The following is a 22,631-nucleotide window of genomic DNA, read 5'->3' on the forward strand; positions in this document are numbered from 1 at the left end:
ACCAGAATAGATAACTTCTTTATTTTTCTTGATAACAACTTTGTTATCAAAATAGATAAAATATCTATTCTTTAATAGTTTAGAAACTGAAATCAAGTTCTTTTTAAACTTGGTACGTTAAGATAATTTCTCAAAATCCATATTTTATTCCTATCAGAGAATAAATATCTCCCACTGCAACAGCTGCTACTTTTGCAGTAGTGCCCATGTAGACGGTGTTTTCCCTTTCATATAGTTGTCGGGTTTCCTGGAAACCTGCAATGAATTGCTGACATGATCAGTGACTCCCGTATCTACACACCATGTACCGGTAGATAACACCACTAAACATGTTTCAACAACTAATGAATAAAATATACCTTTATTGTTCTCATTTCTAAGAGAGCAGTCCACCTAAGTGTCCAAGTTTTGTTTCCAATCATTATAATTGGGACTACTAAGTCTATTCTATAGTATAACAGCTAGGGGATTGAAAAACATTTGAAATCCTAAGAATCACAAAAATATTTTGGTCAGGACTCTAAATTTAAAATAACATTGATTCCTCAAACAATATTATTTAAATTTACCAACACCTCAAACACCGTGAATTTTGTATGTCACGATAGTGTGGATGTATACAAATTCAAACATTTGTAAGAGGAGGGTTTTACCCATTAATTATCTTGTCAACCTAACTTTATGACAAATAAAATTACCTCAAACACCATAAATTTTGTATGCCACGATAGTGTGGACGTATACAAATTCAAACATTTGTAAGAGGGGTTTTACCCATTAATTTTATTATCTTGTCAACCTGACAAATAAAATTATCTCAAACACCGTGAATTTTGTATGTCACGATAGTGTGGACGTATACAAATTCAAACATTTGTAAGAGGGGTTTTACCCATTAATTTTATTATCTTGTCAACCTGACAAATAAAATTACCTCAAACACCGTAAATTTAGTATGCCACGATAGTGTGGACGTATACAAATTCAAACATTTGTAAGAGGGGTTTTACCCATTAATTTTATTTTCTTGTCAACTTATCTTTATGACAAATTAATAGTTGGTTTTCCTTCAGTCACACAAATAATAGCAGTGACTCTGATGGGGAGGATACTATTAAATATGTCTAAGTGTATACCATTACTTGATACTTAGTCCATTAAATAAGATTGTGCCCCTTCCGATGGGGTAGATCACATGCTCCTAATTAATTTCCTATAATCATCCAAAATGGAAGTTTGATCTAGTGATCCGCAAACAAACTCATCTGATATGGAGGAAGGTACTCAGAGCCAACGCGCAAGTTTGTTTGCATCACTTACAAACCAGTAATGGAGACCATGGAATTTATTTAAAATTCCCTCTCTCACTTAGTTATTTAAGGTGAGGAATTTTAACCTAGCAAGCACACATCACACACATCACAGTAAATAAAAGCAATAAATATGAAAATTAATTTTCCAACTATTATGGCCTTTTTCATCACTGTCCTTCGCGTGCTGCCAGCCCTAGGGTTCATGCCGTCGGGTCCATCGAGCTTCCTTTTCCGCTGCGCCTCTGGTCCTCCAATAGCACCACGCCTTGCAAGGATACAATCCGCGATAGAAATAATATTTTACATACATCGATCCTATATTCCATAAGGGAATTTACATCAAGTCTAGATCGAACATAAATGTAAAATCCTAGGGCTAATACAGCTCCTGCTGTATTAGTTAAATACAATCATGCACACATAATAAAATACCCTTGACATGTCAAAGGGTTCAATCACACACAATAACCATAAGTCATAATAGTTGGAGCCTGCAACCACAAAATTAGCATATCCTACTATTATCCTACCTAAATTATGTATGGCATGTGCATAATTAAACTGAAAACTAAACACATAGAGGCAAACCCTAGCTCTGATACCAATTGTAGGATCGAAAAGAATTTAGATATCTCCACAATAGCATGATATTGTCCACTTTGGGCCTAGGCCCTCATGGCTGTGCTCTTGGACTCTCCCCAAAAGGCCTCATACTAATGGAGATATCCTTTTCTTATAAACTCATGATCTTACCCATGTGTTTTCAATGTGGGACTATGTTTGCAACCTTGCAACCCTAACAATATGCTAAGAGAGGTGAATATGCGTAGAATATACGTGAATAAAGTAAGTGAATGTGCGTCAAAACATGTATAAATAATCATAAGGTCTACGCACATCAAGTTCCTAGAGTATGGGAGCTCAGGACTAATGGGGTGGCTAACTCGCTAAACCCGGTCGGGGATTGAATCGGCCAGCTAGGATAAATGCCCGGTCAGGTAAATTGATCTTCCTGGGCTCCTACCCTTACACCTGTAGAAGTGTTAAGCAGACCAGTCCTAACCAGGCAAAAACCCTGGACTAAAGTCTACTTGGATGTCAAACGAGCAGGCTGCTCACACTTAACTGAGCCTTAAGTTAACCAAGAACCTGCAAAAGGGATAGAAACTTAACAAACTACTTAGGCATATAAAGTGAAAGGAGCATAGGCCTGGGGCGGGCATAATAAGTAAACAGTAGGAATAGTCTGCCCGATCATATGCCTTTCATAATTTTTAAGATTACAGAGAGAGGCTAGGCCTTACACCCTTGTCAAAAGAAAGAATAAAATTACAAGGGGGACACTGACTAGTCAAAAGAAGGGAAGGCTTCATCAGGAAGCTCTTTCAGGAGGCGGGCCCGGTCTAGGAAGGTGTCCGGAGGAATTGACCGGAGAAAGCCTTGTTCCTGCAACTGCACCAAGGCTCCTGCACCACCATAGCAAATCATCTGGTCGATGAGGTTGCCTATCTTCGCCGCGAACTCTTTGGAGGCTAGGTAGGAAGCCTAGTAAGTTGCCAAACAAGAGCTCTCACCTTCCTGATATTCTTTCAGCTCTTCCCTAGCTTTGAGAGCTTTAGCATGTGCCTCAGTTAATTCTAGGCAGGTGGTCGTGGTCTCTGCCTTAGCCGCTAAGACTTCGTCTCGTAGAGACTTGAAAGCAGCCTCAGACGCCTCCCACTGCTTCTGAAGGGCAGATTCCCGATCAATGCCAGCTGACAGATCTATCTTTTTGGTCGCCAGGTCTCCAGTCCTAGATTGCACCATGAAAACGCTGGGTTCAGAACGCTTGAGGGAATAAAAGTGGTGGAAAAGTTGAGGAGTCAAAGGAACTTGATACAAGCGACAAAAGAATCACTATTCCACACATAGTGCGGAAGGTGTTGGGAGCGAATTGGGATAAAGGGATACCAAAATACTGACTCAAGGATGAGAAGAAGGAAGGAATGAGAAATCGCAAACCGCTAAGAAGTTGATCTTTGAAGAAGGTCACCAAGCCGGTGGGGGGAGGATATGGATGGTCATCAGGCCCAGGGAGGCGTAGTTGATATGCTTCGGACAGCCTCAAGCTGGATTGTATAGATTTAAGGTCACTCTTGTCCAAATCTGAACAAAAATAGGCATACCATGGCACTATCATCTCTCTGGCCATTATCTAATCAACAAGCGAAGGTGTAATGAAGGAAGAAGGAGAAGTACTTACACGAAAGGGAAGGTTAGCAAGCAAAAATGAGCAAGGGAAGAGAGATGGGAGGAAGATGATGCGCTAGTGAGCCACTGTGAGAGGCCTTTAGGGTTTTTAAACTAAAACCCCTAAGGAGCATCGGGAGTTGAACCAGCAATCGAAACGGCAGAGCATACTATGACTTTCATATCAAGGGACAGAAGCACCCTGGGTCGTGTGCAGAAAGCATGCGTCGGACATCATCACAAGTAAAGTTCAGGGGGCATGTGTCAACTCTCTATGAAAGGGTATTTATGATGGACATGACAAGGAAATCATGGAGGTGGTATGCAAACAGGAGCACCCTACCTCATGAAGATCATGCCTCGAGGATCGAAAATTTCAGACGGCAGCCTCGGGAAATGATGCAAGAGACGGCGAGAAACGTTGATCAAAATTTGGCGCCTCCACCCATCCTTGGAATCAGAGTTAGATTCAAATTTGACTAAAGCCTTATGTAATGCACTTTGTGATCGTAGGAGCATTAGGCTAAGTCCACTAGCCCAACTCCTTCCAAGCCACGAGTGTTGTCCTTCGAAGCCAATTCTCGGACAAGCTTCCAGGCCAACCCCGGTCGAGATTCCAGACTCTTGCCCTATTGTGAGTTATAAATGAGCATGCTCTCATGACCAACAACCTCTCGATCGAGATTCTAGACTCTCACTCCAGCGTGAGTTATAAGTGAGCATTCTCTCCCGCCTTTATACTCTCGCCCCAGCGCGAGTTATAAGTGAGCATGCTCTCACGACCAACGATCTCTAGGTCGGGATTCTAGACTCTTGCCTCTGTGTGAGTTATAAGTGAGCATGCTCTCACGCCTCCAGACTCTTGCCCCAGCGCAAGTTATAAGTGAGCATGCTCTCATGACCAACGACCTCTTGGTCGGGATTCCAGATTCTCGCCCCAGCGCGAGTTATAAGTGAGTCTGCTCTCACGACCAACGACCTCCTAGTTGGGATTCCAGATTCCCGCCCCTCACGAGTTATAAGTGAGCATGCTCTCATGCCTCCAGACTCTGGCTCCAACGCAAGTTATAAGTGAGCATGCTCTCAACGACCTCTCGGTCAGGATTCTAGACTCTCGCCCCAGCACGAGTTATAAGTGAGTCTGCTCTCATGACCAACGACCTCCCGGTCGGGATTACAGACTCTCGCTCCCGCGTGAGTTATAAGTGAGCATGCTCTCACACATCTAGACTCTTGTCCTAGCGCGAGTTATAAGTGAGCATGCTCTCACAACCAACGACCTCCAAGTCGGGATTCCAGACTCTCGCCCTAGCACGAGTTATAAGCAAGCATACTCCCGCACTTAACAACTCATGAGTCAGCTTTCTACACTCTTGCTCCCGGGCGGGTTATCGGCAAACAGAGCCTTCACTAACCCCTCCCCCCAGGGTCTGCATAAAGTAAGAAAGTGTCTGGGAGGAAAGGAAAAAAGAAACATGAACAAAGACCGATATCCAACCAAATTTACATTTATTTGATAAAATACAGGAAACACTCCTCAAAGGAACATTTTTGCATTTGAGACATCTGAGCGATCATAGTGCTCTTCTAGTATCAGCAGGGTTGGCACCTCGGGCAAAAGTGTCCCGCTTGCTCCAGATAAGCTCGAGCTGAATCAGCTCAGCCTTGGTTGATTGAATAATGCGACGTTGCTGAGCAATGGTTTCGTCTTTGAGCTGGTTTTCTTCTTGAAAGAGGGATATGGAAGAGGCGTGTTTCTCCTTCAAATAGATCAAGAATTGGGCTTGGCTATCCAAGTCTGAATAAGCTTTCTGTTTCAATGCTACTTCAGCCCGGGCCTAAGATTTAGTGGCTAACCAAAGTTCCTCAATTTCTCGGAGAAGAGAAGATTGAAGATCTCTATCCTGCATTATCTCGTCTAAGGCTGTATCCTTTTGGGTAAGCAGTCTAGTCATCTGATCCAGTTGTTGACGAAGGTGTTGCAGTTCATTCGAATCGGAATTCAAATCCATGGTTAAGGAATGCCAGTAGAAAGAAAGAACGACTTTATGGATGGCGATCATCCTCCTTTTAAAGAAGAGGGGAAAGAGAGGACAACTTATGCAGAAGTTAGAGTGGTCCTTCCTCCTAGGTTAATTGAGCAATTAAACAGGTTACACAACCATGGATTTGGGAAAAGGAGCAGCATTTAGAGTCATAATGGCGAAATAAATGAAATCAGGGTCTGGGTCTAGTCAGTTGGACCTGACCCTCCTTCGATTAGATTTGGAGGAGAGGTTTGTGATATGGTGCATAAGGGTAGGGTCCAATAAGGTCAAGTCGTTGGAAGTAAAGGAGACGTGACAGTCAGAAGTCAAGGGGATGTGACATTCAGAAGTTCAGGAGACGTAGCAATCAGAAATCAAGGAGACATGACAGTCAGAAGTTAAGGGGGTGTGACAGTCAACAGTCAGGAGGACATGACAATCAGGAGTTAGGGAAAGAAGAGGTAGGACCGCCTGGTGTCATCAGTCGCATGATGCCTGATTGGGTGCTTACATATCAGGATCCCAGATCTGAATCAGGATGTGCAATCGGGGTGATTCCTAACTTGCTCCAACTGGTCGGGTTTTCACAGCTCGGTTATATCCCGGCCTGGTTCTCTCAGTAGGCCAACTCCTGATTAGCTCTTGAGTGATCTCACCATAGCTCTTCCTGCTCTTCTAGACTTAGGCCAGGTGTTATACCTGATAGATCACCTCAAGCTGCCCCTAGTCATATCCGAGCAAGACATAAGGCTCTACATGACAACAGAGTCAGGGAATCGTAACCTCCTATTAGAGAATAACTATTGTATGTCAGAGAATATTCCAATGGTCTGCGGTCATCTGCGAATGGAACCTTCTTCTAGTCGATGAGAGGGTGCCACGCGTCCTCCATTACCAGACAGGTCCTGACACATGAAATTTCCTGATATCGATCAAGATCTAGAGGTACGCACTGTCATATAAAAAGGGAGGTCCTCTCCCTTGAGCAAGTACACTCTCTCGCACATTCACACTTGTCTTCTACTTTTCTTTCTCCTTCGTACACTATTCTTCTGGGGAAAAGTACCTGACTTGAGCGTCGGAGGGCCTGCGCCGGGGACTTTTTTCCTGGTGTTTGGTTTCTAACGTTCTGTGTACTTGTTTGAGTATGCACAGAGCTCCAAGTACCGAAGTACCGCCACTTCAGTGACCACCATTCATCAGCGCCGCGTGAGGATCCATTCTCTTGGGCACGTGTGATAAGGGCGTCCTAGTTATCTCTTTATTAACCCTATCAACAACTCATTCGACCTTCATCTTATTCAAATTTCGAAGAGGATCAGGATAGAAAAGGAAGACGATCGAAGATACATCCGACCCAGGCCAAAATCGATGGAAGGACGAACATTAAAATCAAGTCGAGAGTTTTTCCACGACAGATAAACAAGAAGACTACCACCATAAAGTAAAGTTAAAGGGGATCTTCCGTGAAAATGTGTTATTTAAATGAGAGTTTATTGAAATAGCTCAAATCCAAGGTAAATGAGCAAGCGAGTTGATTTATATTAACGCTCATTTTATTTTTCTGCAATGAATAGAAGGCTATTATTTTTTTTTTCCCGACCTCCTGGATAAATTTAAAAGCACTGATGAATTTTAATAGCAATTTCACCTTTATGAGAAGTTCAAACCATAAACATTTCCTATATGAAAATCGAACCATGAGTATAGCATACCACCATTTACCATCTATCATACCCTACCACAGACAATTTAAAAGTTATTAGGACATTCATGTTCTCCCCGGGTAGCTTCTGGGGTATGTAAACTGATCGTCGAGGCTAGTGTTCGACACTATCTCCTTAAACGATATTGCTCCGCTACGGTGCTTAACGGATTGTTGCAATTCGTTCCCAAGATACAACGACGACGAACGTCTCGGAATCGTAGCACTTTGACTTCCGAGACGAGCGAACCTTCTAGTAGACTTCTTGAACTCTTGAATGCACAAGATGAGATGAATGCTTGAGGAAGAGAAGAGAGGATTGAGTGATTATTCCATCATCTGGAGGGTTCTATTTATACTGAAAGAAGAGATTGAGCGTCCTTTGGGTGAGTGGATGTGTTCCTTGGGCTGGATCGATCTAGATCATCCATTCTGAAGGGTTGTAACCCTTCACCAAGCCCACTTCAATCTCATCCATCAGATCTGAGGAGTTGTGACCCTCAGATCCCGCCTATTGTCATCGGCCATCGGATCTGGATCCATTGATTCGATGCTTCAGATCAAGTCTCATCCCAAGCCGTCAGATCGTTACTCTTTGCGATCCAATGCTCTAGATCGCATCACAAGCGATCCATCATACCTATTTGATCAACGTTGATCAACGGTAGTCATCCATTCCCTAAGTCAACTGTCCAGTCATCTCCCTTTGCCCACGAGGATGCCGCATAGGTACTGCCACGTCAGGTACGAGCCTGACACGTCACCCGAGTGCGTACGTGCGAAGTGCAAAGTGCGCCTACAAAGCGCCCATTGCGCACGTGCGCACGTGGCGGGTGGCGGGCTCACAGGTGCGAGCACCTGCTCGCCCTGGGCTAAGGGAGCACCTGTCCTTTTATTTTTGTGTTAACTCCATTAACACATCTTCATTAATAAGTAGAGAATACACATCGAGAATTTCCGATGTGGGACTATTCTCCCATGCACTTTATTAATGAATAATAAATGTTATTTTGGGCCGACTTTAAACATTAATTTCTCATTCACCCTTAATCGGTTTTGAGCAAATTAATAGTCTAAATCTATCTACGCGAATCGTAGATTTCAAATTTGAAGTCAATTACGACTTTCAACAATTGATGGCTTCCTTCCTCAAAATCGTTTTGGTCCATTTAAGGCCCCAATATCCAACAATCCCTCACATGAATGGAAATTAATGCAATGCGTGTATGCATGCTGACACTTTACAAGAGTCCAATCGATAAGTCACTGCATCGGGAGAGGTAGCTTGTGGCTTTGAACCTTCCATAGTGAAATACTATCGAGTATACTAGGCTGCGCAGTGAACGTGATGTCTTAAACTGCTCAGCTGTTGGTGTATACTTAGACAATAACACCCACACAGAGATCTATCTCACCTACTTTAGGTTCTCATGGTTGGTTCCGTTTCGGCCATGGATACCATCTTGGATTCATGAGTGTTTCATTGAAGCGGCTTGTCTTCACACTCACATAGGTGACACTTCTATCAAGAGTATCCTACCATACTCCACCTTATCAGGTATAGAAGTCACTAAAAGCATAAGCTTAACCTCACTGCATGAGGTAGGACAGCACAAATTCATCCTAGGATTGGGATAGAGATCAACTATCTAATGTGTTGGACCACAACCTCTGTAACTTCGTTGTCCCATTGAACCAAGATCTTGGGATCTCCAGTCAACAAGGTTGGGTTACCGCTACAGTCGTTTTCAGTTGTAGATTTTTAATCTCATTCCTCTTGATGAGCAGTATACTTGATCTCGACTCAACCCCTTCGTTAGAGGATCTGCCAAATTATCTTTGGACTTAACATAGTCGATTGCAATCACTCCATTCGAGATCAACTGCCTAATGGTATTATGTCTACGACGTATATGTCGTGACTTCCCATTATACATATTACTCTGTGCCCTTCCAATCGCCGATTGACTATCACAGTGGATTAGTACGGCAGGCACAGGTTTCATCCAGCTCGGAATATCTTCCAAGAAATTCCGCAGCCATTCAGCTTCCTCAGCTGCTTTGTCTAGTGCTATAAACTCGGATTCCATAGTTGATCGAGCAATGCAAGTCTGCTTAGTGGATCCAAGATACTGCTCCCCCACCGATCGTGAATACATATCCACTAGTGGATTTGGAGTCTTTTGTATCTGATATCCAATTAGCATCACAATATCCTTCCAACACAACGGGATATTTTCCATAATGTAATCCATAGTTCATAGTATATTTTAAATATCTGAGAACTCGCATCAATGCTTTCCAATGGGTGTCGTTTGGATTACTCGTAAAACGACTCAGTTTGTTGACCGTACAGGCAATATCCGGACGTGTGCAGTTTGTGAGATACATCAAACTGCCTATTATCCGAGAATATTCCAACTGCGATATGGTCTCACCATGGTTTTTCGCTAAGTGTTGACTTAGATCCATAGGTGTTTTCACTGTAGAGAGATCGTACGCATTGAATTTTTTCAATACAGATTCTACATAATGGGATTGTGTTAAAACTATCCCTTCTGATGTCCTGAGAATTTTAATTCCCAATATAACATCTGCTTGACCCATATCTTTCATATCAAAATTTCCGGTCAACATTTTCTTTGTAGTCATGATTACATCATGATTACTGCCCATTATTAGCATGTCGTCTACGTATAGACAGACAATTACATAGCCTTCAGGTGTGTTTTTGACATAAATGCATTTGTCACATTCATTTATTCTGAATTCGTTTGACAGCATTACTTTGTCAAATTTTTCGTGCCATTGTTTAGGCGCTTGCTTAAGTCCGTACAACGACTTAACAAGTCGACACACCTTTTTCTCATTTCCAGGAGCCATGAACCCTTCGGGTTGCTCCATATAAATTTCTTCTTCCAACTCACCATTTAAGAACGCGGTCATAACATCCATTTGATTTATTTCAAGGTCATACAGTGCTGCAATGGCTATTAGCACTTGTATGGACGTAATCCTTGTCACCGGTGAGTATGTATCGAAGTAATTAAGGTCTTCCTCTTGCTTGTACCCCTTGGCTACAAGTCTGGCCTTATACTTGTCAATTGATCCATCAGCTTTATACTTACGTTTTAGTATCCACTTACAACCTAATGGTTTATTACCATAAGGAAGGTCTACTAATTCCCAAGTATGATTATTCATGATAGACTCAATTTCACTATTGACAGCTTCTTTCCACATTGGAGCATCGGGTCTAGAGAGAGCTTCACTTAATGTTCTTGGTTCCATTTCTGACATGAAAGTCATGAAATCTGGCCCGAACGATTTCTCAACTCTAGCCCGTTTGCTACGACGTGGCTCTTCACTTTGATCGTCAATAGTCCTTTTATAACAGCTAAGTTCGGTAACGTCATTTTTGTTTGAACTTCCGTTGTTATCACTTTCAAGGTTTCCCTTTTTATTTGGGAATACGTTTTCAAAGAATATCGCATTCCGAGATTCTATAGTTGTTCCCACATGTATATCAGGAATGTCTGATTTGTGAACTAGGAAACAATATGCACTACTATTATGGGCATATCCGACAAATACCGCATCGAACGTTTTAGGTCCGATCTTTACTTGCTTTGGTTTAGGTACTTCGATCTTTGCCAAGCACCCCCACACTTTCAGGTATTTGTACGATGGCTCGCAGCTTTTCCATAGTTCATATGGAGTTTTATCATTTTTCTTATGAGGGATTCTGTTGAGAATGTGATTTGCCGATAATATTGCTTCCCCCCACAAGTTTTGAGGTAAGCCTGAATTTATCAACAAGGCATTCATCATTTCTTTTAGTGTCCGATTTTTACGTTCGGCAACACCGTTTGATTGAGATGAGTAAGGCGCCGTTGTTTGATGGATAATGCCAGATTCTGTATAAAATTCATCAAACGGTGCACCATATTCTCCACCTCTATCGCTTCGAATTATTTTAATTCGTTTGTCAAGATGGTTTTCAACTTCTGTTTTATAGGTTCTGAACGACTCTAGGGCTTCGTCTTTACTTCTTAAAAGAAAGACATAACAGAACTTTGTGCAGTCATCGATAAAAGTAATAAAATATTTTTTACCTCCTCTAGTTTGCACAAATTTCAAGTCACATAGATCACTATGTATTAACTCTAGAGGAGTTGTTGTCCTTTCCACCGAATGAAAAGGTAGTTTCGTCATTTTCGCTTCCACGCACAGTTCACATTTGTGTGTTCCGTCAACATTGACGTTTGGTAATAAATTTAATTTGACGAGACGTTTGAGAGTATTATTATGCACATGTCCGAGTCGATCATGCCATAAATTAAAACACTCAACAACATAGCTGGAAGCATTTATTTTATTACCATCAAAATTTCGGAGTACAGGCATTACAACCATTTTGAATAGACCCTTTTCTAGGTACCCATTTCCTACGAAGACACCATTCTTCGTAAGTACAAAGTTGTCTGACTGGAACACTAGCCTAAATCCGGCCTTGATCAATGCCGCTCCAGAAACTAGGTTCTTACTGATGTCGGGAACATGGAGTACATCAATGAGTGTTAGCTCCTTTCCGGACGTCATCTTCAGAACAACCTTTCCAAGTCCAACAATTGGCGACGTCGTGGAATTACCCATATAGAGCTTCCTGCCATTTATCGGAGTATACTTGGAGAACATCGCCTTATCGGAACAGATATGACTAGTTGCTCCAGTATCAATGAACCATTGCTTCGGGTTGGTATCCACCAAGTTGGCTTCAAATACAACCGCAGTGAGATCCAAGTCCTCAAGAGAGGTTGTGACATGATTCGCAGCATCCTTTGGCCCCTTGGTTGGCTTCTTTGGGCGTCTGCAGTCCTTGGACAGGTGTCCTGCCTTCCCACAGTTGTAGCAGGAGCCTTTGAACTTCTTTGCTTGAGCCTTCTTTTTGAACTGCTTCGGCTTTTTAGCGTTCGGCTCGACCAGGTTGGACATTTCGTCTATAGTCCGCTTGGTTCCTCTGGAGTCGGATAACTTTCGATTATCCTCCTCTATTCGTAGCCTCAGGATCAGGTCTTGCAGCCCTATCTCCTTTTGCTTGTGCTTTAGGTAATTCTTGAAATCCTTCCATGACGAAGGGAGCTTCTCAATTACCGCAGCAACTGCGAATGTCTCGTTCAGCTTCATGCCTTCGGCGTCCAGATCATGCAGTATTAATTGCATATCTTGGACTTGAGATGAGACGCTTTTTGAGTCCACCATTTTGAAATCCAGAAATCGACCGACGATGAATTTCTTCAATCCAGCATTTTCGGTCTTGTATTTCTTCTCAAGGGATTCCCACAAAGATTTCGTCATCTCCAGAGAACAATATACGTTATATAACGTGTTGTCCAAGACGTTGAATATATAATTGCGGCACAGAAAATCTCCGTGAGACCATGCATCGCTAGCAGCCTTACTACCTTCCGTAGCGGCTGGCGTGTCTTCGTGCAAAAATCGTACAAGGTTTAGCGTTGTTAGATAAAACATCATCTTCTGCTACCATCTTTTGAAGTCGGTTCCGGTGAATTTCTCCGGCTTTTCTCCGTGCGGAATGGTTGTCGGAATGACGGTCGGAACGACGATCGGAACGGCCGTCGGAATGTCGTTGGTATCCATATCAGTTTGCACGAAATATCATTTACGACTGTTCTCCCCGGGTAGCTTCTGGAGTATGCAAACTGATCGTCGAGGCTAGTGTTCGACACTATCTCCGTAAACGATATTGCTCCGCTACGGTGCTTAACGGATTGTTGCAATTCGTTCCCAAGATACAACGACGACGAACGTCTCGGAGTCGTAGCACTCCGACTTCCGAGACCAGCGAACCTTCTAGTAGACTTCTTGAACTCTTGAATGCACAAGATGAGATGAATGCTTGAGGAAGAGAAGAGAGGATTGAGTGATTATTCCATCATCTGGAGGGTTCTATTTATACTGAAAGAAGAGGTTGAGTGTCCTTTAGGTGAGTGGATGTGTTCCTTGGGCTGGATCGATCTAGATCATCCATTCTGAAGGGTTGTAACCCTTCACCAAGTCCACTTCAATCTCATCCATCAGATCTGAGGAGTTGTGACCCTCAGATCCCGCCTATTGTCATCGGCCATCGGATCTGGATCCATTGATTCGATGCTTCAGATCAAGTCTCATCCCAAGCCGTCAGATCGTTACTCTTTGCGATCCAACGCTCTAGATCGCATCACAAGCGATCCATCATACCTATTTGATCAACGTTGATCAACGGTAGTCATCCATTCCCTAAGTCAACTGTCCAGTCATCTCCCTTTGCCCACGAGGATGCCGCATAGGTACTGTCACGTCAGGTACGGGCCTGACACGTCACCCGAGTGCCACGTAGGCACTGCAATGTCACCTGGAGCATAAATTTAAGCTCCTCAATGCTCCTCGCGACGATGCGTACGTGCAAAGTGCCCATTGCGCACGTGCGGGCTCACAAGTGCGAGCACCTGCTCGCCCTGGGCTAAGGGAGCACCTGTCCTTTTATTTTTGTGTTAACTCCATTAACACATCTTCATTAATAAGTAGAGAATACACATCGAGAATTTTCGATGTGGGACTATTCTCCCATGCACTTTATTAATGAATAATAAATGTTATTTTGGGTCGACTTTAAACATTAATTTCTCATTCACCCTTAATCAGTTTTGAGCAAATTAATAGTCTAAATCTATCTACGCGAATCGTAGATTTCAATTTTGAAGTCAATTACGACTTTCAACAATTGATGGCTTCCTTCCTCAAAATCGTTTTGGTCCATTTAAGACCTCAATATCCAACAATTCATAATGAGAGCTCCTTCAATTTCAATTGAGCTCCCTTTGATCAAAGACATGGCAAATAAAAATTGAGAGGGCTCCTTAAATCTTCAATTATTAAAAATAAAATAAAATTATTGGTGTGGCCCTTTGGGATCCATAAAAAATCTTCCTTATTATTAATTCAGATGAATTGAATGAATTTGGATCAGGTTGAAGATCAATTACTTAAAAAAAAAATTCTAATACAAACTCAAGCTCAAACTGAAAATTTTAAACCTGAATTCTGATAATCAGATAAACTCGAATAATCTATCTAACTTTAAAAAAATTATTATTTTCTTATAATTTTTTATTTTTATCTTAATATTTTATTATTATTATTATACTAATATTTACAATTTATGTATAAATCATCCTAATTTTTAAATAAAATTTAATTTGATCCTTAAAAAATTATAAATCTTAAATTTAGATCCACCCGAACCTACGTAAAAAAAATTATAATTTGAATCCAACTCGATTCATTATAATTTGAATCCAACTCGAATATGAATCGGATCATCTCCAGATCAATTCAAATAGAATTAATATCTCGAAGTTATTTTTAATGCCTTTATTTATTATTATCATAATTTCACTTAGTCTTATTGATTATCTATGGAGTGATCATTTCGACCCTATGAAATTTTTTTATTGATCATCAGGGTAAATCGGAAAACGTACATGACGACCAACCCAGAAGTCTAACATCCTAGGATTACATTTTCATTTGAAATTTTTTTTTTTATAAATATATTATAATTAAGATTTAAATTATAGATATTTTATAATCTAAATATCTTACCGCCGGCAAGCTGATGACCCGGAGGCAATACCCCTACTTAGCGTATGCACAGTTGGAGATGCACTTAACAATGAAACATTAAAAAAAAAAAAAAGTTTAAGATCAAGACAGCCATTTCCTTCACTCACAGAAGCCTTTATTTTCTGTTAGGGGAAACGACAAAGTTTGAGCTCATTCAGAAGTCGCGCAGCAGATCGACCAATCTCGCCAGATTGAGGAACGACGAACCCCCGGGCTGCGCCGCCCGTTCCGCCGCCTCCTTCCACCCAGCCGCCCTCCTCCTCATCTCCCTCCCCTTCTCTCCGTTCCCCATCAGCTTCCTTATCAGTCCCTCCACTTCCTCCCTTCTCACGTTGTTGTCGATCTCCATCCCGTTCCCCCATTCCGTGCACGCGTACCTGCAGTTGGTCTGCTGCTCCGAAAAGAAGGGCCACGACAGCATCGGCACCCCGCCGACGATGCTCTCCAGCGTTGAGTTCCAGCCGCTGTGCGTAAGAAATCCTCCCACGGCGGCGTGACCCAGCACCTCCTCCTGCGGGCACCAGCTGGCCATCATCCCGCGCTCCCGAGTCTTCTCCAGGAACTCCGCCGGCAGCGCCGGCGCGTGCCCCCGCACCAGGTCCGGCCGGATCACCCACAGGAACTCGTACTCTGAGTCCACTAGTCCCCACGCGAACTCCACCAGCTGCTCATGGCTCATCACCGTTATGCTCCCGAAGTTGACGTACACTACCGAGCCCGGCGCGCGGCCGTCCAGCCACTCCAAGCACCCGCTCTCCTCCTTCCAAAGGTTGGAGCGGAGCGAGGCGAGGGCGTCAGGAATCTGGTGGTGCTGGAGCAGCAAGGAGAGCGGGCCGACAGTGTACATCGGGGGGAGGATCGCCGCCATCGCCTCCAGCACCGGTCCCTCCAGTTCATCGAAAGTATTAAAGATTACCGCTGCGGCGAGGGTGGAGCGCTGTGCCTGTCGGTTGCAGTAGTTGAGCATGATGTCGTCCCTGTCGGTGGTCCGGATGAAGGACGGGAAGTCCCTCAGCCGCATGTTCTTCATTCCCGGCACCCAATCGATCGGAGTATCCAAGAATCCGTTCGTGATGTCGCTTTCGTCTATAAACACACACTCACAAAATTGTTGACTTCTAGTTAATTCTTGTGAAATTTAGAGAGAGAGAGACAACAAGATTCGATTACGCTTGAGAGGCGTGAGGCCGCGGTCGATGAGGTGTTGGTAGTGAAGGTAGCCCATGAAGCCGCAGGCGCTGGAAGTCCGGAGGACAACCTCAGGGATGCGGAGCTCTCTGGCGGCATCCAGGGTGAAGCTCATGGAGCCGTCGGAGACGATGCAGGAGACGGGCGGCGCGTCGCCGCCGTCGGTGTTAAAGCGGCGCAGGAGGTCGAGAAACGGCAGGAGCGCGTGCTTGGAGATGGAGTGGCAGAGAGAGGGGACATCCTGCGTGGCGTCGGTTTCGGAGGGCGGGAGGCCGTCGGGGATAGACTCGAAGCGGAAGCCCGGGTCGGCAGCCTCCGAAGGGACGACGGCGCCGGAGCGGAGCAGGCGTTTGTGGTTGAAGTGGGTGTTGACGAAGGTGATGCGGAAGCCGTAGAACCGGAGGAGCTTCGCCAGCTTCATCATCGGCGTGACGTGGCCCTGAGCAGGGTACGGGATGCACACAGCGTGAGGCATCTTCTCCGGCTGACTCGGAGCATCGCCCATGGCCACGCTTCTCCCCCTCTCTCCTTGCTCCTCTGCTCTGGCCTGCATATCTCTCACTCTATATATATAAAAAAGAAATTAGAGTCATTTTCGCCATTAATCATGCAAGAACCTCTGCTACTAGCAAACAAGATCAAAACTCCAACTCGAGTACTTCAAGTGACCTAACTTAATCCACCGCGCACCTGAATTAATTTATAGGTTTTATCACAATTGGAGTTATCTAAATGGAGGTGAGCTGGAAAGTGACAATTAAACCAACTAGTGGCGGCCGAGGGGATGGAAATGGAAGGGATCATCTTGAGCATCTTCTAGATTTTCCACGCCTGGTCTCGTCGCTACGATACAAATTCAGATCAGACGTTTCGATGATCCCCACCCAGCGGACGGAGGGCACGCCGCTTTCAACCGTATGGTATTTTTTTATAACCATTATTAGTTTCATAGTGTAATAATGGCCCTCATGATAGAGTCAAATCTCTTTTTTCTGTCCTATTATTTTTATTATTAAAAATTAGATTCCTAGTGTAATGGCCGCTTTTAGCACTTTTTTTATTTTAGGCGAAACAACTTATTCACATTTTTAGTGGCAAAATAAAATAATAATAATACTAGACTATTTGATCAAAATGTTTTAGTACGCGTTCGCCTATAGCCGCCTCAAACATTTTAAGATTAAAAAAAAATTGATGTGTTTGTAATAATGATTTAAGAGCTTGCAAAAAAATTTATCTTTTTACAGGTGAGTATATATGTTGAATCACACCAAAAATATTATTATACTAGGGCAAAAATTAACCATATCGCAAAGTATTAAATTAAGAACCATAATTGAATTTCAAAGTTATTCCTACACTTTCATCAAATAGGAAAACTATGATCTCCAAATAACATAACAAGACACAAGCAGATAAGAAAAAGTGCTTATTAAAATCCAAACTATGCCACAGGTAGTTACTACGACTAGCTTTGTGTGATCATAAACTATTTGACGCAGGGGCAATTTAAAAGATAAAACTGATCAAATATTGATAGAAAAGGATGGAAATTTTTTGAGTTTAGACCAATTTAACTGTCATACATAAAATGAAAAGGCAATATGAGTTGGACTTCGATAGATCCAAATGTAATTGTAGCATTTGCTGATCAGTCTGAATCAGAATAATCTACTGTTGAAGTCGTGATGCTCCTATTTGGAGCATACTCTTCTGCATCATCCGCATCGTCATTACCATTCTGCTTCTCATCAATAATTCCTAGAAAAAGAATCATGTTAGATAACGACCAGCATACGTGTAAGAAGAAGCAAGTAGAAAGTGCTTGCCTTTTCTTTTAAGAAGATTTTCTAAAGCTCTGGCAGTAAAATCATCTTTGCTTCCAAGATCTTGAAAGCCGACTATCCTATCAAAGGCAATGCCATTCCTGGAAAGAAAGAAAAAATCAGTTTGAGCCATTGAATTTAGTACTACTGACTTTATACATCATATGCAATAAACTGAAGGTAGATTAACTTAAAGATGATAAAACAAATCTCACTTCTGAATCTGAATCTGATCTACAAAAATTGGAAACAGAGATTTAGTAGTTAACTTTAACAATATTGCATTTCAAAAAAAAGAAGATAGTTTTGCAACAAACTAGGGATGCTTTAAATCCAAGGGAAAAAAAATTGATATACTGAAATTTCACCTGAATAAAATAACACAGGGCAGTGTTTTGATTGCCAATTTCGTCACGAAAAATGGTGCATTCTGTGTGGAAAATCTGGTATGGTCAGTTCCAGCTTTAGAATTATGAAAGCAACAGAGTTATTTATGTTTACTAACTTCAGCATCCAGCTTGATAAACTTAGTATTAATGTGCACTGGTGCTAGGGCCTTCAAATGCTTGTCCATTATCCTACATGATCCATTAAAGAGATACTACTGAAGACCACAGAAGGAACACATAAGATGACAATGATAAGATTGTTTACTTGCAGCGATAAAATTCACGGTGGTAGAAATGACAAACAACTCGTTCACTTCCTGTAACCTCCCCAAGAAATTCCCCTTCAGTTATCTCTCTATATTCACCGTGACCCTGTTTTTTGAGGACTTCTCTCTTTTCTACCTCTTTCTGGACAGAGAAATGCAACGACAATCGCAAATTGTCATAAAACAGGAAGAATGCAAGTGGTCCAGAAAGTTTTACCTTGAGAGCAGCAATTCTTTCAGCATGCAATTTCTCAAGTTCAGGATCCTGATATAGAAGCGAAACCAACACAGATAGCAATTAATATAAGCGAGACAAGTACACAAGATCTTTTCTTTTCTCTTCCGCTTACATCCATCAGTTCATCAAGATCCACAATTTCATCGGCAGACGTGCTTGGCTGAGCCTTCTCCTTAGCTAACAGTTCCTACAACAGGAGTTTACTGGCATTCGATCAACCTCTCATCGGATCTAATGATAAGCATATCTTGATGCGGGGGAAAAAAAATCATACCTTTTGGTAGTCTCTCGCTGCTGCTGCAATCACGTTGCCGAAGGCGAGACTGGACAGAGTCGAACGAAACGAATCGGGATCCATGTTCCTCCCTCTCCTTCGCTTCTTCAGTTGGTCTCAGAGATCACGGAGCAGAACCGACGCGAAGGAAGGAATGTTGATTTTAGGGCTAAATTTCTTGGCAATTTTAACAAACGATCCCTAAAAACGCCATTGGCAGGGTGTGCCGGCATGTAGGCTCGAGCCCAAGTGGCCCGTGCCCGAACTTACTTTGCTTAAAGAGTTTTAAAATTAAAAATATTTCTAAAAAATAGAAATTTAAAATAGAATCTTAAAATAAATCCTTCAAAATTATTTTTTTTTAAAAAAAACTATTTTAAATTCACGCAGGTTATTACTAATTTGAGTTTTGTATTGTTACTAATTTGAGTCTTGGTTTGATTAGCACGATTCTTTTAAAAGAAAGAAATTTACGGTGAAATAAAATCTATAGGGAAAGTAGAGTAGGTAATTTAGATTATCCATTAAATAATTTAAATAGATTAGATTTAAATTTTATCAACTCAGTTTAAGATAAATTCAGATAACGTTTAGTTTAGAGGTTTAGAAATGAAAGAATACATTCTCTTGTGTTTGGTTGATAGAAATGGAATCAAGATTTTAGAATGAAACTTAAAATTTTGGGTATGGATGAAGCACACCCTCTCCATTAGATTTTGATGGAATAGGAATAAGAATTAAGTTTTGGATGAAAATATCCTTAATATATTTGTTCCATTTTTCTTTCATTTCACTCTCTCTCCTTGTTCTCTCTCATCATACTTTCTCTCTCCTCATTCTATCATCACATTTTCTCTCTCAACATACTTTCTCTCTCCTCATTCTCTCTCATCATACATTCTCTACCATTTTCTCACTATATTCTCTCTCATCACACACACACACTCTCTCTCTCATTATTTTCTCTATGTTCATTATCTCCTCATTTTTTCATTATATTTTCTCTTTCATCATACTTTCTCTCTCCTCAATCTCTCTTACCATACTCTCTCTACATATTTTATCTCATCAAATTTCTCTCTCTTCATTCTCTTTAATCACTCTCTCTCTTTCCTCATTCTCTCTTATCACACATTCTCTATCATTTTCTCTCTATATTCTTTCTTTTCACACACTCTAGACCCGACCCCGGGGCGGGTCTGGCTCGGACCCGGCCCGGGCCCGTAACCGGGTCAACGGGCCGGTAGCCTGTTGACCCGGTTCGCCGGGTCAAACCGGAACCGGCAAGTTACCGAGCCGGTTCCGGTTCATTGGTTGTAAAACCGGCGAACCGTCGGTTAACCGACAGGTTGAACTGACGGTTCAGTCGCAATTTTTTTTTTTAAAACGGCTTGAACCATCGGTTAACCGGTGGTTCATAGCCGTTGGAACCGACGGTTCGTAGCCGTTGGAAGGATTTTTTGGGTATTTTTTTTCAACAGTTAGGATCATTTGACCGTTTTTTGATCAATGGCTATGATTTAGTGTCCGTTACTATCAAAACTCTATAAATAGAGAGCTCATTTCATCATTTTTCACACATCTTCTCTACTCTTAATCTCATTTTCGTATTCTCTAATCTCTACAAGCTTTCGTTTTCAATTTTCAATTACAATGGAAGGAGGCTGCGGAGGTGCATCATCTCGAGCTCGGAAGGGAAAGCAAATAATGAATCCATGGGAGGAGGACCCCAACATTCAATCCACCGATGATGAGATCGAGCATCTTCCGAATCCGACACCCGAAACACAAGGAAGTACCGATGCAATTACTTCTAAGGTTCGGGAACTTCCTCCTCTAAAGTCTTCTATTTTCACTAAACATTTTGAGAATGTCACTCTTCCGTCGGGAGAAATGCGTGCAAAATGTAAGCACTGCAATGCTTCCTACAAATTCCAAGCCAGCGGCGGCTATGGGTCGTTGAAACGACATGTAGAAACGAAGCACCCGACGGAATATGGACTTGACCGTTCTCAAATACAATTATCAAGATTTTCTTCAACTAGTGGTAGTACCGATTCCGGTTTATTTTTATATTCGGATAATAAATTAAGAGAATCATTAGCTAAATTTGTTTCCGTAGAACATCTTTCTTTTAGTTTTGGATCTAAATGCACATTTGAAGATTTTTGTAAAGAATCTCTTAATCCATGTGCTAAACGTGTTCCTAGGACTACACTTACTCGTGTTGGTGCGGGAAGCATCCGACGATCGAACTCGTATTTTGATAATGTCAAAGGATTCAAAGTTAAGATGTTTAGTGATCTAACAAATCCGTTAAGCGTCTCAGGAAAAGACTTAACTTTGGTTAGGCAAGGTAAAAACCCTAGGGGGTGGTAACCCTATGCGGAAAGTCTTGGTAGGTCGAAGGCTTCAGACAAAAGTCCTAGGGGGTGGTAACCCTAGGTGGAAAGTCCTGGTGTCGCGAACCAGGTGAAAGACTGGACTAGCCGGGAAGTGGATGTTCAGCAGAAAGTCCGGAAGCTTCGAGTGCTGAGCAAAAGTTCAGTCGATCTGGAGGATTGCACTGACAGCAGGTAAATCTCCTGAGTCGAGTAGGTGAGGACGCGTTCCCCGCAGAGGGAACAGTAAGCGTCGGGTCGACCTAGGGTTTCCGGCTAGAAACCCGAAGTCAGACTCGGACAGTCCGGAGACTGTCAAACTTTCATATTCATACTATCTTTATGTGTTAACTTTGTGCTGCAGGGTATTTTTGGGATTAACATATCTTGCAGGGACCAAAGTGCAAAATTGGCCTCAGATGAACAGTACCGAGGCGCCTCCATGGAGCTTGGAGGCGCCTCGGGTGCAAAGCTGGAGCTGGCTGCGAAGCAAGCTTGGAGGCGCCTTGGTGACCAGTGGAAGGCGCCTTGGACAGCTTGATGAAGGCGCCTTGGAGAGGCTGAAGGCGCCTTGAACCTGATAAGGTTCGACCAGTTCAACCCTTATCTCCGCGGCTGACTCGGCTCATTCAAGGCGCCTTGGTGAACAGTGGAAGGCGCCTTGAGCACCCTTTATATGGGATCTCGACCAGCAGCTCAATTCAAGAATTCCAAGCGATCCCTATACGCAATTAGCTGCTAACGAAAGGTTCCCGAAGTACTGCGACTACTTTTCGACGACCCTGAGCTCCAGAATTCATATTCTCTAAGTGTTGTCGATACTTTTAATTACTGTTTTAATTTGTACGTAGATTGTAATAATTCTCGTGCTTATAGTTGTTGCCCACGGAAAGCGATCAAGGATCGCGGGCCTTCGAGTAGGAGTCGTCACAGGCTTCGAACGAAGTAAATCCACTGTGTTCATCTGCTTGTTCTTTAATTCCGCTGCGTTTGTTTTTACTCGTACGATTTCGAAAATTGTGAAAGTCGCGAGCGCTATTCCCCCCCCCCCCCCCTCTAGCGCTTTTCGATCTAACAATTGGTATCAGAGCGGAGTCGCGTTGATCTGG

The 22,631-nt window shown here is 42.5% G+C and overlaps 2 protein-coding genes across 3 annotated transcripts; both read right to left on the reverse strand.

Moving 5' to 3' along the window:
* Window positions 1-14,998: 14,998 nt before the first annotated feature.
* On the reverse strand, window positions 14,999-16,800 carry LOC122025693 (7-deoxyloganetin glucosyltransferase-like). The gene is made up of 2 exons (XM_042584538.1): window positions 16,131-16,800; window positions 14,999-16,046 (listed from the first exon to the last, which is right to left on the reverse strand). The coding sequence occupies exons 1-2, from the start codon at window positions 16,699-16,701 to the stop codon at window positions 15,115-15,117; spliced, it is 1,503 nt and encodes a 500-aa protein (XP_042440472.1). The 5' UTR covers window positions 16,702-16,800; the 3' UTR covers window positions 14,999-15,114.
* Window positions 16,801-17,681: 881 nt separating this feature from the next.
* On the reverse strand, window positions 17,682-19,362 carry LOC122025695 (thioredoxin domain-containing protein PLP3B-like). Of its 2 annotated transcripts, XM_042584540.1 has the most exons (9): window positions 19,142-19,362; window positions 18,980-19,054; window positions 18,847-18,894; window positions 18,629-18,771; window positions 18,480-18,552; window positions 18,343-18,404; window positions 18,164-18,208; window positions 17,978-18,075; window positions 17,682-17,909 (listed from the first exon to the last, which is right to left on the reverse strand). In XM_042584540.1, exons 1-9 carry the CDS (start codon window positions 19,223-19,225, stop codon window positions 17,800-17,802), a joined length of 738 nt encoding a protein of 245 aa, XP_042440474.1. In that variant the 5' UTR covers window positions 19,226-19,362; the 3' UTR covers window positions 17,682-17,799. The 2 variants fall into 2 exon arrangements, with proteins under 2 accessions (XP_042440474.1, XP_042440475.1); XM_042584541.1 differs by lacking the exon at window positions 18,164-18,208 and having other exon boundaries at window positions 19,142-19,351.
* Window positions 19,363-22,631: the final 3,269 nt, after the last annotated feature.

This window comes from Zingiber officinale, chromosome 9B (assembly GCF_018446385.1).
Source record: "Zingiber officinale cultivar Zhangliang chromosome 9B, Zo_v1.1, whole genome shotgun sequence".
NCBI classification, from domain to species: domain Eukaryota; kingdom Viridiplantae; phylum Streptophyta; class Magnoliopsida; order Zingiberales; family Zingiberaceae; genus Zingiber; species Zingiber officinale.

What these genes read in the sequence shown, in the direction of transcription:
- LOC122025693 (XM_042584538.1), bottom strand. Translation starts at nt 16,701, where the DNA reads ATGCAGGCCAGAGCAGAGGAGCAAGGAGAGAGGGGGAGAAGCGTGGCC. An exon ending in CGGCCTCACGCCTCTCAAGC is followed by an intron (nt 16,047 to 16,130) that starts GTAATCGAATCT and finishes GTGTGTTTATAG; the next exon opens with ACGAAAGCGACATCACGAAC.
- LOC122025695 (XM_042584540.1), bottom strand. Translation starts at nt 19,225, where the DNA reads ATGGATCCCGATTCGTTTCGTTCGACTCTGTCCAGTCTCGCCTTCGGC. An exon ending in ATCTTGATGAACTGATGGAT is followed by an intron (nt 18,895 to 18,979) that starts GTAAGCGGAAGA and finishes CTTCTATATCAG; the next exon opens with GATCCTGAACTTGAGAAATT. An exon ending in CCCTGTGTTATTTTATTCAG is followed by an intron (nt 18,209 to 18,342) that starts GTGAAATTTCAG and finishes CAATTTTTGTAG; the next exon opens with ATCAGATTCAGATTCAGAAG.